General features: G+C 34.4%; 1 protein-coding gene across 3 annotated transcripts in view; it reads right to left on the reverse strand.

The window, feature by feature from the left end:
• LOC117182113 (4-hydroxyphenylpyruvate dioxygenase) overlaps positions 1-19,588 on the reverse strand; it is a 549,071-nt gene that overhangs the window by 296,357 nt on the left and 233,126 nt on the right. For all 3 annotated transcript variants that reach the window (XM_033375146.1, XM_033375154.1, XM_033375145.1), the window contains one exon: positions 7,103-7,207. In XM_033375146.1, the coding sequence (XP_033231037.1) occupies positions 7,103-7,207 (105 nt within the window). The remainder of the gene's footprint in view (positions 1-7,102; positions 7,208-19,588) is intronic.

The raw sequence follows: 19,588 nt of genomic DNA on the forward strand, positions 1-19,588 counted from the left end.
TTTGAGGGAACCTGGGTTATCGATAAACTAAAGGCTGCCAAAAAGTCGGGGTATAGAGTACTAACTGTATTTGATGTTTGGCAGTATGAACTAACCCAATACGATTCTCAAACTCAAACAGGGGGGTTCTTTGCACCACACATCAATATGTATTTGAAAATAAAACAGGAATTAAGTGACTAGCCTGTTTGGCGGATTGATGAAACTTCTAAAGCTCGCTACCTAGCAGAGTTTAAGGGAAAAGAAGGCATGGCGCTGGATCCTTGAAAAATATGTTTGAGCCAGGGGTTAAGATCAGTTGTCAAACTATGTTTAAATTCATTTTACAGAAAGTTTGATCAGCGAGAAAATCTTCCTCAGTATCATGTGGTTTTGACTCAAAAACATCTCCTAGTGCTTGGTAAAGTAATATCAGTAAATAATTCTATTTTTTATGTAGCATGCTAGCATAAGAGCACAGCGGTTCAAACTTTTCGAATCTTGAAAGTCGCCATAGCTGCATATACTACCACTCAAGCCCGACTCAAACTGCACCACTAGGTAGGTTTGCTCTGTATTATGATACAGATACTGAAATTTATGTTTCTACAAGAGAAATCAGAGAATACGAACTCCCATTGGGAAACTTCCTAGGTGACATGAGTGATGAGTTCGCATGCTATGACAAAGGGAGTTGTATTAGTGCTTTTGTGTCTGGTGGGCTAAAATTTTATTCGTATAAAGTAAAAAAGCCAAACGGTAGGGAAGCTGAAGTGTTTAAAATGAAGGGGGTTTCTTCAAATCATTCCGCTTTAACCACAGTTAACTTTGACTCTATTCGTCAGCTTGCACTAGGCAAAAATGATGATACATTAACTTGTAACATTATAACTCTTCTCTAACCGGGGATTGACTTTGTGTTTATTTATATTCTTCATTTTATTACTGCAATTGACTTGCGTTTACTTTATCCTTTCCAGTAAATTGAAACCAACAATATAAATTGGCTCCAATACTGATAGGACGTTATAACTAGCCCTAAACATTATGCAACTAAACTTTAACATTATTTTTACAACAAGAAAATAAGTTAAACTTATTTTTACAATAAAATTTATTACTGGAATTTTAAATCATTATAAAAAACAACAAAAATCATGGATTGTGGATTCAACCGAGGGAGAGATGATTGCGTTTTTTAGCAATAAATTCAGTATATTTTTAGGTAATTCCACAAGTATTAAAAATAAGCAAATAGGATTCTCCTCTAATATTAAACAAAAAGAAACCAAAACTTGCTTCGCATAATGAAGTCTCTATCGTACCATAAATTACAATGTCGTTTCGAATTCTTTTTTAGCTTCATTTTTACAAAAATTTAAAGTAAAAAGCCCATGCAAATTTCAATAGCTACCGCAACCATGCACGACGAGATTTCTTTATCGTAAGATAAAGTGTAAAGTCGTTACAATAAATGTTGCGCACACTATTTTTTCATTTATTTAAAATTCCTATACTAAAATGCAAACATTTCTTTAATGACAGGTGGATGAATGAACCAGGAGACATTCCCTCCTTGAAGACCCTCGAATAAGAAGTCCTGGTAATTAAAGAGACCTGTTACCGATATTACAGTCAATTTATAAAGTGCATTGGTCCCACGCTATCCCCACTTATTATCAGATGGCGCGTGCAATCAATCGTATAAACGAATGATTTCGTAAATCATCCCTTAGCTCTGCCTACCTGTTCACTTTTGAGTCAGGAGCGTATCAATATGAATGTACGACCGTAGCTTTATTATAAATTCCAATTATGAAAATAGAACGGGCTATATCAAACTGTTATCTTTAACGCCATTCGCCGCACAGCTTTACATCGCTTATCATTAAAAAACAACTAAAACCGTCCGGATTGTTTATGGAAAAAGGCAGCGTGTGGAAAAAGTACAGATTGTACGATTCGGTTGCGTCACTGAAGGTGTTTGCACAAGAAAATACGTGTGCAGTATGCTGGAAACGGCTCACGCACGTTCTGTCCATGCACACACACAAACCTCCAACCAATCACGTGGGAGCTGACTACATACCGTTCACCTATCGGTCTAGCACTCGAAACAAATTCGCAACGTCGAAAACTTTTGCGTCTCGAGTGGCGGTCCCATATGTGAACGGTACGTAGCCAGCCCGCACCGCAGAAGCGCGACAGATCGCACATGATTGGTTGGTACTCTGTGTGCGTACATGGCTGGCTCGTGCGTGAGCTGTTTCCAGCATACTGTACATGTATTTTCTTGTGCGAACACCTTGAGAATGTGAAAAACGACGGTTAACGGTATAGAACTCGGTTCGCCAGATACCTTTAGTGGAGGGGGGTCTTTTACATATTACATCATTTCAAATGTTTTCTTGTATGTATATGAACACTGTCTGTATTTATTTAGTTATAGCAAGCGAAAATATAAATGGAAAGCATTTGCTTCTATATTTACAGTAATGACAAACAGTTTGTAAGAAAAGCAGACATAAGATCCCTTCTAAGTGGACTACGAAATCTTAAAATAGGGATAACTAGTTATCTTGTAATATCCTCAGAAGAAGATATGTTTAATTGCTTGTGGGTACTATAAGACAAGTACGCTGATTGGTCTCGTAAAATGGAATGATTTCGCGAAGCCTGTACTTGGGGAATACGTTATGTCCTAAGTGGCATAACTTGTAAACATTCACAAGAAGATGCACAGTGGATGCCAACGCCTGCACACTCTGGTAACAGACAAAAAAATGGCAAAGAGATGAAAATTATTATGTAATGTAGGTGGCATAAATTTAGCAAACCTTAAATATTATATCTGATTTTATAATTAGTTGTGAACTAATAAAAGTTACATTTGCGTGTGTGTTTATATGTCAGTAAATTTAACATGCATAGTTATTGCTAAATCATGAGACGTATACAGGTTTATTCTACTACTAACAGTAAGGATTTACGAAAGTCATTGCAAACAGAAGTTTTGTTAATTTCAAATGGAGGACAGTTAGAAGAACAAGCTCTTTGCTATATAAAAAAATATATATAGAATGGCCACGAATTAGATACGCGGCACATTTCTATACGCGACTGCATAGGCTTATCCAGTCGCGTCGTAAGCGCTTGTACAAGCTAATCAAACCGCGTCATATGCGGTTGTATATGCTTATCCCAATCGCATATTACCTTCGCGCACACAACGTATAAGCTTATTTCGTTGTGCGCTTTCGCGCCCAAGGCGGGTGAGGCCCCACAGAGAAGCTTATTCCAATCCATATGATGATTTGTTACATTAAATACAAGTCAGCCTTAATCATGCACACACGGTGGAAGCATCTTTGGACATCAATGATATGTGGTCCAACAGGTTGTGGTCAAACAGTTTTTGTGAAAAGTTTTTTGCTTTACTTGTATTCTGCAGTCGCCGGCGATTGAAGATGATCGAGAAAAAAGGCAATGCTAACAGCAAGTTTTGCAACGATACCTTTACTTTTCCAAGACTGACAAGACACCAGATGTCAAAATGTTTAGGGATGAATTAATTGATCTTAGTTCACCAACAAAGACGAAGCAGCCTTCACGCAGATGTTCCGTTCCTATTGAGCGTATTACAGAAACTGTGCCTTTGCGTTACCGTCGCAAAGCTGAAATTTTATTAAATTTTTTTCAGTGCATTCTGGAAAGTCGTCTCACTTGGAATGAGCGAGGAAAATTAATGATAAATGGAGAACGTTTGTCTCATGCAAATATATACGATCTTATGAATGATTCAATGCGAGCAACAAGGGGGATTGTAACTGGACGTAAACAGTTTGCACGCCTCATTCAAAGTGTTAACATGCCATATGAATTCATTTGCAATGAAAATTTGTGGATAGCCGGTACGCCATCATCATCATTATCAACAGGATACATGCAGCAAAAACAACGTCACCATTTTCGTGCACTAAGTATCACCTCTACTTCAAGTGGATCAGAAGGCAGTTCTATATTTCTGTCAGACAACGACGACGACGAGGACAAAAAGGAATCAACAGTTAAAAAGAGAAGAAGAGGTTCAAAGTCTCGACAAAATCAACGTCGTAGCTTTAGTCTGCCCAAGTCCAAGCGTTGACACAAGTTTCCCAAATAATAATAATGATTGTGTTGCATCGAATGTATTATGACCCACGCCACACAGCCGCTTTTTCTGGTGCACGTAGAATAACAAAAGCTGTGAAGTGACGATTTTCCAAAGGAAAAGTAATTCGCTGGGTTGAAAGGTAGGATACGTATACGTATACGTATACAAGCAGCTGTGGTTTTACGAGTAAATCGGACACTAAAAGAACGCATGTGGTATTACTTTACATACAAACAAAAATATCGTTATATCGATATTTTGCAGCAGCTAGTAGACTCTTATAATAATGCACAACATAGTATGATTAGGATGGTGCCGGCAAAAGTTACATTTAATAATTATCTAACAGCTCGTGAAAATCTTAGAAAGCATTAGAAAAATGAGCCTGTAGTGCCGAAATGCAAGGTTAGTTATCTCGTACGAATTAGTGCAGTGCGTAAACTAGAGTTCGGAAAAATATCAGTGCCGAAACTTTTTATATTGATCGCGTACTTAAGACATCTGGTACAGAGCGATTAAAGAAACCCTTTGTTAGCTGGAAAAGATATCCTGAGAAATTCAACTCGTGGATTACAGCATCTGGCTTACAGAATTTACAATGAGAAATCAAATTTACGTTGTTCTACACAGTAATAGCAGTAAAAATTATTGTCTATCAAATAGGACAATTTATTTTACAACCCATTTTCCGCAACCAATTTGCTTAGCGGGAGAGTGGGCTGTTACTCTCTTCGAAATTCAATGTCCACAAACGTTTATGCATTTGCCTCGAACAGGAGTGAAATCTGAAATTACGCTCACTTTTCGTCGACCTTCTCTGAAAGCAAATGATATTGCACGAGAAGGAACAGAATATTATTACTGTATATGTCAAATACAACATGGTATTTACAAGAATATAGAGCTATTCTTAGATGTTATAAATATGTTGCGCAAATTGGCAGATCATCTAAGACTGTTCCTTGAACCCGACGGGCATGTGTCAGTGAAACGCGTATGCGAAGACTGTACAAATATAAACCATACACTAGATATCTCACGCCATCTTTGCCACATACTTGGATTTAAAAGCAACAAACTTCCCAACCTTTTAAATCAAAATACTGATTTAAAATCTGATTATGCAGCAACTCTCCAGCACGGGCTTCCTAACGCGCTGTATGTTTACTCGGATATTTGTAAACCACACATTACTAGAGACACGCGAACACCATTATTGCAAATTGTTTCAGTTGACGAGAATCAGCATGTTTTTGGTAGAAGACCGGCAAAGTAGAAGATTGGTACGATACGGCTTCTGGGGGTATCTGTCCTGTACTCTTTTTTATTCTTAAACCTCAATTACTTTATCAGAGAAGCTCGGCTTCCGTACTTCAGAACTGTGGTCCTCAGGGGCGCCTGCTCGGTGGGGGGGATCTGTTTTGAGGGGGGGTCCCAATGATTGGGAAATTTATTGTGTAAACAAATTAACTAAAAATGAACGAAAAATAAAGGAAGATAATGAAGTAAAGAAAGTTTAATCAAACAAAACGGACACAAATCCATACTTCGCACGATTAAATTTATATTTATCATCAGGTTCGCGAATATTACATATGAGAGCACCATTTTGTACGTATCTGAGAATTTTTAAAAGTATAAAAAAGAATGCTTCGAATATATCCCTTTGCATTATGACAGCATAAATAAAACGGACACAAAAAATTGCATTTGGAGAAACAGTAGATCAGAGTTAAATAACTAATCTTTTTTTTTTAATTGGCAATTATAAGTGATGCAAGAACACATCCTGATTAGTTTGGTCGCTTACAACAAATATATCATGGCAAAAGATTGATTAATAAATTTGGTCTAAACAGTTTTTTATAAATCCAATACAAATTTGTCTAACTTAGCATGAGGCCAGCCATGTGCTCGAATCCATACATCATTTTTCAACCTATAATATTAATTTAAATTATCTCTAGATTTTCAGATCACTTTCGAGTCATTAAAAAAATTTTCTTATCTGGATCTCCATATTTTACAATATTATGATAATAAAAACTAAATAATAAATGAACGCTGTTTCCTAATGTTTTAAAAACATTGCATTTTTTTCAAAATTGTGTAAAAATACAATTATTCAATTGAGTATTATTTAAGCTATTCTCGATCTATCCTCCCATTGCTGTACGAAATATTTACCCCTTAGTAGAAGTTTATACTCCTCGGGGTTAGTGCCGCTGAGTAGAACCTTAAGTAATTTTTGAATAACTAATAAAAATAAATCATTAAAGTCCTGACAATTTGAATGTTTAATATTTATGCGAAATAGTATATTAGAGTTTTTATTTTTAATTATTTGCAATGTAATTTGACCTCTCATACTTTTTGCTATTCAAATTGCTGATTCCTAATTGTATTAGTTTTTTTTGCTCATCACTTTCTTTTTTTCTCAAGCAGAGAGGGGGGCTGCCTGAAATAGATCCGCCCGATCTGTTTCAAATAGGATTGGCGCCACTGGCGGTTCTACATATGGAAATGAGGGAAGCGTTAATTATATCTTCTCTGGGTCACACTTTCTCCCCAAAACATGGATCAAACTATCGACTTTTTTACTTATTTTAAAATTCTGTGAAGTACAATTAAGTTTTCTTAATATTATTTATTAGTTATTGTTACGTAACAGCAGAGTCTGTTTAAAAAAAGTCAAGACTTAGGGCTGATTCATTTTTGGTGATACGCCTCTTTGTGTAAAATGACATAGAAAATATCATAGAAGGGAATATGATTTAAATGATATATAGAAAAAAATATTTTTTAACGACGTTTGAAAACACTTCTAGCACGAAAGTAGAACTAAATAATTATAAGATTCAAGTAAGTTAGATTTAAATAAATTTTTGCAGAACGGTTATCAAGAACAAATACCAAGGGCATATACAATTACAATAATCTGCGTTTAGGTATTTTATATGCAAGACTCACCTCATTTTGCTTGACGACATGTGCTGCTGTATGCCTTGATCCTGTCTCTAAACCGCGATAGCACAAGGGTTGGAAACCCAACTTCGTGCAGTAAAAGCTTGCAGCCTAAAAGAATGATATTATGTAATTCAAGTAAATGTGTATACTAGTCGAAGGGCCATTCGATTCGCTTTATTAAAAATCAAATTAGTTGAAAGTCAGCGGTACGGAATAATCATTTTATAGTAAACTCAAAAAATAAAAAATACTTGGCATTTTTGTATGATGATTAAACATGAATAGAAAGTTAATACAGAGCGCCGGATGCTCTAAACTTTCGCGACCTTTCTCAAATTGAGAGTCAAAAGTGAACTTCGAGACTTTAAGGTGACCATGGACAGCCAGAGGGCCATCGTCGTCTTTCTCTTTGAGTTTTTGAAAGCGCTTCACACCCTTGGCCATATTTTTCCTTTCTTTTCTTCCGTTCAAAAGAAAAATTCCGTTAAAAAAAGAGTTCAATACTGCGAAGAGATTACCAACAACCTTAGAAAAACTTAGAAAAACTCTAATATAATTTTAAGCCATTATACATGTAAAAAATACATGCTGTAAAACACCTACTCCTATCAATATTTGCATTTTCTTAACCGTTTTTGATCTTAGAAAATAGAAAACAGTTCTGATTTTGTCTTCATCTACTTTTAAACTTTCTTCATTCACTTCAAATTCTAAATATTTTATTTCGGAACAAGCAAATTCACATTTGTCCACACCTATTATTAGACCTACATGTTTAATTTTATTTAGCACGATTTCTAAATATTTAAAATCCTGCTTATCTAATCTCTCGACGACCACGCTGGCTCGTGCCAGTGCTCCATCGCTCACATTGCAGGGTTTAGGATGTGGGGAAAATGCCCCTGTACACTCTGTGTCGGCTGGAGTGGTGGAAGGATCAAGTCTAGTGCATTACCCTGCAGGGAGTGCTTAAAGTGCGGTGTATGGCAACACAGGAATCTGTCTCTTTCTCTGGAATGTAGTTTCGCAATCTAATTTTCGATCGGAATTTTAATTTACTTTCCTCGCTCTTCTTATTCTAATTTTTCTCGATTTATTTCGTTACTACTTCCAGCATTTTAATTTTATTCACTTCTATCGCATATTTAATATCAAATATATTTGATATTAAATAATATTAAACGAAATGTTTTTATTTTGATGTGTCCGTGTGTTTCTCAAAAGCTGACAAATTGTATAAAATAATGGACCAGCTGAGTTCTGAATTCAGAAAATGTTATTGTTTGTGCATTTTGGATTTCCCTGATACCTTTGATTATTTCTAAAACATGAATTATTCTTGATTTGAAATCTTGACTTGAAAATTTTTTTATTTACATCTGAAAATCTTGTTTTGAAGTGTTGTCTATTTTGTTGCATTTGTTATCTCGGCCTAAACTGTCTTTGTTGATTTTTATCAGAATTTTCTTTTTCTTTTCTATTCTGATTTTCGTTTATAATATTATTTTAGCTTTCATGATTTTCTTAAACTTATTTACCTTTATTATTCTTATTATCATTTTTATGTGAAATGCTCAATTGTTGAGCTCTAACTTTAGATTTTTCCTATTTAGTGGGCCATTCACGTCTTAAATGTCTAATTCTGAAAATTCCCAAAAAGCATTTATCTAAATATAAACTATATTCCAACTCTTAAATTCTCAAAAGTTTTTCTTAATTACTATTCTAGGCTTGTTTGTGGCATTAATTTTTGGAATAATTGTTTTATTTCTGTCACAAACGCGTAAATATCTTGATCTTTTTTGTGTTTAAAAATGTTATCTTATTTTCAATAATCTCTGAGTACCTTCCATTTCAATACGCATCTTTAAAATCTTCAATATATTGGTCCAAATTTGGCCAATTATCTCGATGAAATTGGTACCAACTATCTATCTCGTTAATTTTATATTTCATTTTAAACCTAATCAAACTATTGAAGAAATAATTAGGACTATTTTCTGTGTAATTTTTAAATTTAATGGTCCAGTTTGACATTATTTGAAAAGTTCTCTACAACTATCTATTCCACTTGGCCTGTCTGTTTCGAATATATTATTCAAATTTTTTACGGTCTGCTCTGGCTTTCTCTGCTCTTTTTCTATCTATTATATCTCTGTCTTTTCTAAGAGTTTCTTCTGGTGCTAAACGACTCGATTATAATCGCTATATGTCGCATATAACATTGAATACAACTTTATATCTCCATATATTTACAATACACTAAAATAATTTTCAAACCAACAAATACGATATATTGAAAATTATTTTTCATGTCTTCAAAATATTATTATTTATCACCTATACAGAAAAAAAATCAATTAACACTATGAAAAAATTAATAACTACTTTTTATAACAAATTTTGATCAATTTAAATGTGTTCAGATGAAAATTCCACAGCAGCATTCAGCAATCGTTTTGACTAAGATGGATGATCTAGAAATCTTACATTGTAACGTTGCCAATACTCCAAAAACTCATGGTGAATAGCCTCACCAGTCTGCTCCGAGCAAATACCTAATCATATTGAAGTATTTAATATGTTTAAGCATTGTTCTAAATGAATTTCTAGAACATGAACTTTTAATGTTTCCAATATTCCGGATGTCAGATGAACTGTTTTAAATATTTTCATATGCTCATGTAAATTTTCACCGATCTTTTTTGTTGAAAAACAGCATTTCACTATTTTATTTAATACTTTGAATGTTTCAATAATTGGAATGAATCGAAGTTTATCACCATTTTTACATATTTCAGATTCAAATATTTTATCAGCATTTTTTAAAAGTCGTCTGCAACCGTTTCAATCAAATACTTCACCATGGTAATTCTCAGTAACAATATTTAGACTTTTAGGCCAAGATAATGCCTTTTCCCGACTGAAGATGCATAGTAAACCATTAAATAAATATGGTTGACCATGCCTTGCATTATGTGTTGTTCTCGTATCACACATTTTTGTAGGACGCTTGTTTCAATACTTTTACAGCGGATTTTCTTTCTAATTCCTGATTTTTTAAATTATTACTATTTTCATACTCTATTTTCCATTTATATAACGTATGTGATTTATTTGGAGACGATATCCTAATTGTGTGTCTGTATGCACTATGGTTTTGTCTATATGGCCTTGGTGTAATTTCTATTTATTTGTTCTCCTCTTTTTGCGTCTTCTACCGCTGGATTATCGCTGTTTTCATTTTATAAATTATTTTAATTATCTTGCGCGTTCTCTTTTTCGATTATAATTTCTGGAGTTACATTATTCAAAATATAAGATTACAATATTTCATGCAATTAGCACTCGCTGACCATCATATTCATACTGATTATAAAATTTTTACATTCTCATCAGAGAAGGTATAAGATATATATATAAAATTTGACCCCTCCCCCAGTTTTTGTCAGAAGTCCACGTTTTGAGACCCCCTGAACCCGAAAAACAGGTTTTTACGAATGTGTCTGTCTGCCTGTATGCTGTATGTCTGCCTGTCTGTCTGTGTGTCTGTGAGCACGATAACTTTTGAAAAAAATTAATCTATCAGATTGGCCTTTAGTGCACTTGTTTAGTGACCTAAACTAAAGCTGAAGTTCGTTAGCCAGCCATTTTGGATGAAAATTCAAAAAGTGGGCACATTTTGAATATTTTTTAGACGACTTTCTTCAAAATTCAAAAATTCTCTGTACGGTTATTCATAGTATTCAAAAAATTGAACAATTTACCTTAATGACTTTTTTCGAAAAATCAAAAATTACTAGAGTTATAGCATTTTCAAAATCCAAAAAAACAAACTAAAATTAACAATTTAAGCCAAACAACGCATGATACGAAAAAACTTCTCGACAAGAATAATGTTGCTTTTTGAAAGCCCTACAAGATTATGAAAACAACTTTTTTAATTTGGTCGAAATGTTGAAAATTCCAAATTTGAAGGTAACAAAAATGTTTGAAACCACATTTTTTTAAAATTTATAAATTCTATGTACAGTTGTTCATAGTGCTCAGAAACTCAAACAATTTATCCTAATGACTTTTTTCTATAAAAAGAAAATTATCAGAGTTAGAGCATTTTCAAAATCCAAAAAAAACAAACTAAAATGAACATTTTAGGACAAACAACGCATGATATGAAAAAAAAGTCAGAAGAGGAAAAACTTTGCTTTTTGAAAGCCCTACAGGACTATGATAACAACTTTTTTAATTCCATTTTTTGGTCAAACTATGCAAGATACGAAAAAAATGAAAAAGCTCAAATTGCGCTCCCTGGAAAGAACTACAAATTTATAATGAATCACTTTTCGATATAAGCTACGAAAAAAATTTTAAAAAACTTGTTCATCCAAAGAAGAGCTATAATTTTTGATAGGACAAGTAGTTTTTGCTTTAGTCATAAAAAATAACATTCTAAATAAAAATATGAAATTTGTTTGAAAAAACGACACAAGGTATGCACTTAAATTAACGGGAAACAGTTGTTCTCCTAAAAAAGATCTATAAATTTGTTATTAATCATTTTTCGATAGGACGAGTAGATTTTCTTTTAATCGTAAAACATAAGATTAAAAATTAAAAAATTAACTTTGGGACAAAGCACGGAAAAGACGAAAGAGGACATAGGCTCCTATATAAGACCCTATATAGGTTCTTGTATTAGACCCTATGCAGATGCGCAGTAGTTTTTATTTAATCGTAAAAAACAATATTAAAAATTACACAAAATTATAAAAACAAGGAAATAAGAATTAGTATGATTCAATTTTTATGCATATTATGAATTATAATCCTATACATTTATTGAATTGATACATGTTTTAGAGCAGCTCAGAATACAATTTAAAGCAAAATAAGAAACAAATGCAAAAATAATCATGATAAATAAAATTTGCTTTTTATTTTGCAATTTTTTAATAAGTAATCCCTGGCAGAGTTACATAAAAAGTGTATTATAATTGATATGAAAGTGTTGTGTGTAATGTAGAAAAGTTGACATGTTTGACAAAATCGAGTGCGAAGCACGAGATACGTGATGAGAATGTATTCGTTAAAGCCAAAAGAGCTTTAACAAAAGAGAGTCAAAATCACAAAATTACATTTGTAGTTCCGCTCACCTTTGATTTTAAAAGGCCTGTTCCCGAATGCGGAAGAAATGCAAAGACTAAGGCGCGGAGTGCGATTGCCATCAGTCGCTTGCCGTAGGTGCGCTTAAATTCTCGAGCTAAGCTTTTTTTAACGAAAGAGAATTCACAATCACAAAATTACAGTGGTGGATGTTTTGAGTCTTAATTTTAAAATGTTTACGCAAGAATATGCGAAAATATAAAGACCGAGCACGTAGCGTAAGGTAAATACATAATCGAGCGCGAAGCGCGCGATAAATGTACAAACGAACGCAAAGCGCAAGAACCAACGGTCGCGCGCCCTAGGCGTGCTCAAACTTGAGAGCCGCGCGCGCGGCGCGCGATCTGAATGTGCCTGCGTAACGGTCAGATTTTTAAACTCATATGCTCGGTTGGGGAAAAAGCCAAATAGAAAATTTAAAATTTTGTATATATACATTTTTTTAATTCTGCTTCGATATTTTTATCAAATTGAGGCCCTTAGTCAGTTTATTTTTAAAAAAAAGTTTCAATGGTTTTCGAAGGACTTTAAACAAGATGATTTTAACGACTGTCGAATATGACGTAGTTGTAAATCGACCCTTAAGTTCTCTTGTGTTTTCTGTAACAGTTCCGTGATAACTATAAAAGAGGCCGGTCACATTTACTCGGTTGGGGAAAAAGCCAAATAGAAAATTTTAAATTTTGTATATATGCACTTTCTTAAAATTGTGCTTCGACATTCATAGCAATTTATTATACTTTTACGATAAAAAAAAATTTTAACCTACAAACTAAAAATAACGTTGAGATTTTGAGCCGGGGAGGGGGGGGGGGGACTCTCTTTTTATTGTAAATTCAAAGATGTAGGCTGCTGAAGGCTGGTGACCTCAGCATGAAAACAAATACACAAACCCAAGACGACTCTCTCGGTTCCAGTTCTACCTCCCCCCTCTCCCAACCCTCCCTTATTAACTGAAGTTTTTGGTGGGACATGACGATTTGATACTTAACTTTGACATGATTTTGACTCAGAAAATAAACTTATTGCATAAAGGTGTTAGTTGGGCGTATAATCTAAACAATGAATAATACAAACTACAAAATAGCCTCGGATAGGACTGGAACTTTCAATGATAAAAGGCATGAACACGGAAAATCTAAAGGTCATGTTTCAGACCACGAATGGAGACTGGGTGTTTGGAATGCTAGGGGAGTAAATGATCTCAAGGTAAAAGATTTGCGTGAAACTATGGACGTGAGGAAACTAGACATTTTATGCGTGTATGAAACAAAGAAAAAGGGATGAGAAACCAATGACATAAAAAACGGCGTGTTGAAAGGCGGATTTGAAATATGGTCAGGAGTAGACTGTGAATCAAATAGTAAACAAAGAGTAGGTCTGATTTTGAATGAAAGAGCAAAGCAACATCTCCGAGACCATGGTTTCGTATCTCCCAGACTGACTGCTGTGGGCTAGAATGAAAGTAGGAATCAGGAGACTATTTATCATAGCATGCTACGCGCCAGTTGATAGTGATCCTAGAGAAGTAAAAGACGCCGTCTGGGATACAATCAAAATTGAGATCAATCAAAATTGAGAACCTACAGAAATCGGATGTGCGAATAGATTTGCAAAATAAGATAATCGAAAGCATAGATAGGGCAACATGGGAGGACCGTATAAAAACAAAGATGTAGAGGGCGTCTGGACGATGTTACGGGATATCCTTGTTAGATGTACGATCGAAGTGTGTGGTACGGCAGTTGTAGGAAGAATGTTTGGTGATGCGTGGTGGAATGATGAAACTCAGGATGCCCAAAAAGCAAAGAGAGAAGCGTACAAGAGAGCTTTGAACATCGCAGGTCTTAGCAGTGAGGAAAAAATAGACATAGTAATGGATATAGACGCGAAAACAGGATATTCAAACGATTAGTTAAGGAAAGTAAAGATACAATTAGAACAGGAGAAGAGATAAAAATACAAAACGACTTTGAAGAAACCAGGAAACTACTTTATAAAAAAATGAAAGGAAACAAAAGTACAGAATTTGTCAACATGAGAAATAGTAGGCGGGAAATAGTATATTATGCAGACGGAATACTAGAGGCTTTCAGAGACTATTTTAGAAGACAATTCGGAGATGAAGATATGGGACACCAAAACTGCGATGTTGATCACGATTCGATGGAAAACTCAATTGAAAAAGTCTGTGTCACTGAGGTTAAAGATATAATTAAGAACTTGAAAAACGGTAAGGCTGCCGGGGTAGACGGTATTAACGCTGAAATGCTTAAACACGATAGCGCGTGCATACCACATAGACTGTGCGAATTGATAAATTTATGTTTCAAGATGGGAGACATCCCAAACGATTGGAAAAAAGCAATCATCGTACCAATATACAAGAGAAAGGGTAAAATATATTCAAAAATACTCTTTCGTAGTGTAATGAAAATAACAGAAGCAAAGATTTGGGAAGTCCAAAGTGAATTTATGCCGGGAAGTTCATGTACGGATCAAATATTTAGCTTAAGGCAAATAACAGAAAAAAGTTTGATAGTAGGAAAAAAAGTTTTCTGTGCATTTGTTGACCTAGAAAAAGCTTTTGACAAGGTAGATAGAAGTAAACTTTGGGAAGTCCTGAAAGAGTATGCAGTCAATGGATGGTTCCTACAAGCTATAAAAACAATATATACGGGTAGCAAAGCGAGTGTAAGCGTGAATGGGAAATTGAGTGACTGTTTCGATATTATTCAAGGAGATCGACAAGGATACGTTAGTTCTTCATGGTTATTTATATTATTTATGGACAAGTGATTAAGAATGGCTCATTTTGACGAAGAGGGTGTGGATCTCGAAACAGTAAGGGTACGTGGGTTAGCGTTCGCAGATGATAAGGTTGTTATGGCAGAGTCAATCGAAGACTTACAAAGAATGTTGAATAAACTAAATGCAAGCATGAAGAGCATGGGGTTATTTGTAGAGCAGGTTCCCTTATCAGAAGTAAAAATATATCAAATAAACCTAAAATGGCAGTACATAATTCTATATTTGTACCGACTGTACTATACGATAGCGAGACATGGACATATCAAGAAAAAGATCAGAGTAAAATTAACGCAATTGACATGAGATTCATGCGCATAATATGCGGGAAAACCATGATGGACAAAGTAAGTAAACGATAATTCTAAAAGAATGTGGTGCAGAAGAGACGCTAGTAGACACATGGGAAAGAAATCGGTTAAGATGGTTCGGACATGTTCAGAGAATGCCAAATGAACGACTAACGAAACAAGTGTATCAAGGTAAAGTAAGTGGCAGCGTGCCCAGAGGTAGACCACGGAAAGAATGGTTAGAATGTGTGAATGAGACCCTAGTTAGAAGAGAAATAAGAACTCATAGAAACACGAGAGCCTGCATGAAAAAATGCATGGAAATAAAAGAAGCTAGAGAAGTACGCCAAGACAGGAAAGTATGGCGGCAAATAGTTAATACCATAAAAAGAGTGTCAGTAGAGTGAATGACGCCTGAAACAAAAGACCTTGGCCACTTATGGGTCGAAGTAGGAAACCTTACATAACGACTTCGTGAGGTTCCTCGCCTGGGGTGATTGCTAGAGAGATTGATCAGCAACCTGGGTTGGAGCAGTGTTGCGGAACGAACGCGTTATTTACTTAAATCACAAGAGATTTCTGGATCAATCTGAAAATTCTCTATCCCTTCCGCACACTACTCCTTTCCCCTACCGAGTTAGTCACGCCTACCCCGAAAGGGAAATAGCTCAATGGTGTGATAAACTCTCGATTTGAGTTTTCCACCTTAACTATTCTACTTTGCAACTGCGCCACCATTTCTCTTTTCAAAGCTTGATCATTTCTTCTCTAATTTATTTCTTTATGTCTTTTCCTCTGTACTTCTTCCTTTATTGATTAATCGTTATTACATTTGTGATAATTTTACGAATTTCATCTAACGTTCAATTTTCTACTTCTATCGGCATTTTGTCCAACTTTTTCTTTTTTCTCCTCTTTTCCCCTCGTTCCATTCTTACCTTTTACCGGCTAACGTCTTCACATTTTTTAATAATAATAAATTTTTCACTTGAGTAATCGTCAACAAGTGGAGGTTCATTGAAGCCAAAGAAACGATCAACTATTTTAATATGCCAGTTTCTGAAAACAAGAAAAGTTTCAATCGCAAACTACATTTATTGTAATATCCCTAATGAAACAATGTATTGCCATCATTTACTTACACCATCTCAAGCATTATGAAATCTAAATTATAATAATAAAATCATGTCAATCACCGAGGACTGTGATAAACTAGAATCATATATTAACAGAGTGCATTCGACTAGAATATCAGTACTAAGCATATTAATGACGTGTTCGGAAATTCTCGGAAGTCAAGAAATTACAAACTAATAACACGAAGAGCTATTACTAGCGACGCGACGGTATTTACAGATGGAAACTGTCATGGTTGCAATATTACTGAAGTTTCATCAATTTAATAGCGCCCATCAATGAACCATTTACACGCAAACACAAGAATAGGATCTGGCTGCAATTAAGCTTTCAAAGTTGATAATCTATTAAATATCTTACGTTCTATCATATCTGAGTGGGGCAGCATCAAACATCGAACAATTGGCATTACACCAACACATGTCTCCACTGCTGATGAAAATAAATTGATTCAATTGTTTTAGAAATAAATAAAAAAAAATTAAAAAGGTCAATAGTTCAAAGTGGGTGACATATATCAAATTAAGAAGTGTAAGAATATTTTTGAGAAGGAATATATGCCCAACAGTAGAGTTCAAATATTTACTATGATTCAGGAAATGACAAACAATCCTGTAATATGTAAACTGAAACGCCTAACTAACTATTTGTTTGTCAATCATTCAATGATTCTTATTGAGATATACAAATAGTTGAATTATTCTTCCTTTAGTATTCTTTTAAAATAGTAAAATCGTTCCTAAAGTTACTTTAGAGGTACTCGAAATATTATTTAACCACAATTTATTCGAGACTCATTCAGAATTTATTTCAGGTAGTTATGACCAAAGAAAACACTAGAGGAAAGAGAGTCAAGGCGAGGCCCGGCAGAAATTTCTATTTAATTTTTCGGAGTCGTGTAATATTGCAGATATTCTAAATAATGTGTATCCTTTATATTTACAAAGTTATAAGCAAACTTTGTTTATTTTATAACTTTCAGGGAGAGGCGTTGAATAAAATGGAGCATGATACACGAACCTACGAAGTAATTACAACTAATATCATTGCACATGTAAATGTCACTTTAGACGCAATAAAATTACAGGTTAGAAAGCAAATTTCCACATGTTGTGTAGAATCACGTCTCTTACCGCTTTAATTCTATGACTATCCATATATGCATACGACGTTTTGAAAATCACTACGTTAAGAGTGTGTAAGAAAGGACTCACGCTGTACATAGTAAAATTCAACAGACTGGTAAGATTACCGACTGCCAATAAATTTATATTTTATAACAAAAATGTCTCCACTTTATAGTCATTTTAGATTCGTCCGTATAATATTCCACATTTGTCTAATTTTCGTGATAGAGCTTACTTTTTCGCTCTTTTGTTCGCGTGTCATAAGCGAAGCGTCCATTTTAGTTTGCAAACTTTATTTCCCACTTTCGGCGAAAGCATGAATGCAAATGACTGATTTTAAGTGAAAAATATTGTGCCATTTACGCGTGCGTGATTATAAATGTATTTTCAATATGATCTTAATAATTTAAGTATTTGAGTTAGGTTGATGTTTTGGAGAAATTTTCCACTTATCGTGGTTCAATTTTACGTCACATATTAAATTTCAGTTCATTTGAGAATTTCACACTTTTTTTCAATTTTAGACATTTCTATATGAATTTCACGTCGCTGCACGTGAGTCGACTTTTTACATAAGTTTAGCGTACTACAATTCCACAACCTTTTTTTACAGTGCAGGGTAAATAAAAGAAAGAAGGACTTGTAAACTCTGCAGAAACCTGACAAGAGATTTAAAAGGACTGTAGCCAGAGTATTCTATTGAAGTAGTCATTCTAATACTACGTGCCCTCGACGATGCCAAACCTTCACTGGTTTATAAACTACAAGGTAATAAATACGTGCGAACAACATGCTGAATCAATTGGGATAGAAAGCTTTATCGTGAGTTTTCCAGGCTCCAGAACTAGTTCCAAAAACTGTAGCGGGTGTCCCGGCTAACCTTTTACTGCTTTACACGTTTCCTGAACGATCATATGTTATGAGTGATATATTTACCAATATACTCATTCAAGTTATTAATAAACGACTAGCTGCGCCTTGTGTTTGAAGTAAACTTAAAAAAACATTTAGAAAGTAAAATAGAAATGCAAAATTGAATACAGAACATCGGAACTGTAATTTTCGAATTTTGATTGTAAGAATTGTGTTTAAGTTTTTCAATTCAATTTCCGAAAATTCAAAATAATTTGAAATTTGTATACAGTTTAAAGAAAACTCTAAATACAAACAAAATTAAAAACTAAAAAACATCAAATTAAAAAGTCATTTTCGAATTTTAAATCATAAAACTCGTATTGAACTCGCAGAATTTGGTTTTGAAAAATGCAAAGTCTATAGTGAAATTGAAACTAAAGTTTGAAAAGTCTCTGAGAACGTAAAATAAAAATATGAGCTTAAATACAGAAAATGTTAGTTGTTTCTGATTATAAAAATTATACTCCAGTCATTAAATCCAATATTTAGAATTTTTAAATCAGTCATGAGATTCTAACATAGCCTGCAAAAAGATTTCAAAAATTTAAAATTTATATAGTATATTTAAAAAGATGCCTCTCCCTATTTCATCTTTCCAGCAAATTCTCTTGTGATCTATCCGGGGGCCCAAAGAAAATGCGTGAAAAAATTGCTGCCGATATTTTTACGAACTGACCGGGAGCCCGAAGAACGTCAGGAACCATCCCCAGCGCTTAATCTACACCTGTCTAAATTTTCAAGTCGATCTATGCAACGGTGTGGACGGTATCAAGGTTCAACGGCGCGAATTTGAATCTTTTATAGTAGATTTTAAAAACTGTGCCCCCACCCCATAATCTCCCAACACTCTTACGACACGTCCAAGAGTTCAAAGAATTTATGAAAAATTCAGTGCCGATTAGTAAAAAACTGCAATTTAGCCCCACACATTTGCTTTCTCCCACGTACCCCTCCACCCAAGATTATTTTTTATATATTTCAATAACTGCCTTATTCCACCCCCCATATTGTTGCACTAAAGAACATGCGTAAAAAATTTCATGAACTTC

This window comes from Belonocnema kinseyi, chromosome 10 (genome assembly GCF_010883055.1).
Source record: "Belonocnema kinseyi isolate 2016_QV_RU_SX_M_011 chromosome 10, B_treatae_v1, whole genome shotgun sequence".
NCBI lineage: Eukaryota > Metazoa > Arthropoda > Insecta > Hymenoptera > Cynipidae > Belonocnema > Belonocnema kinseyi.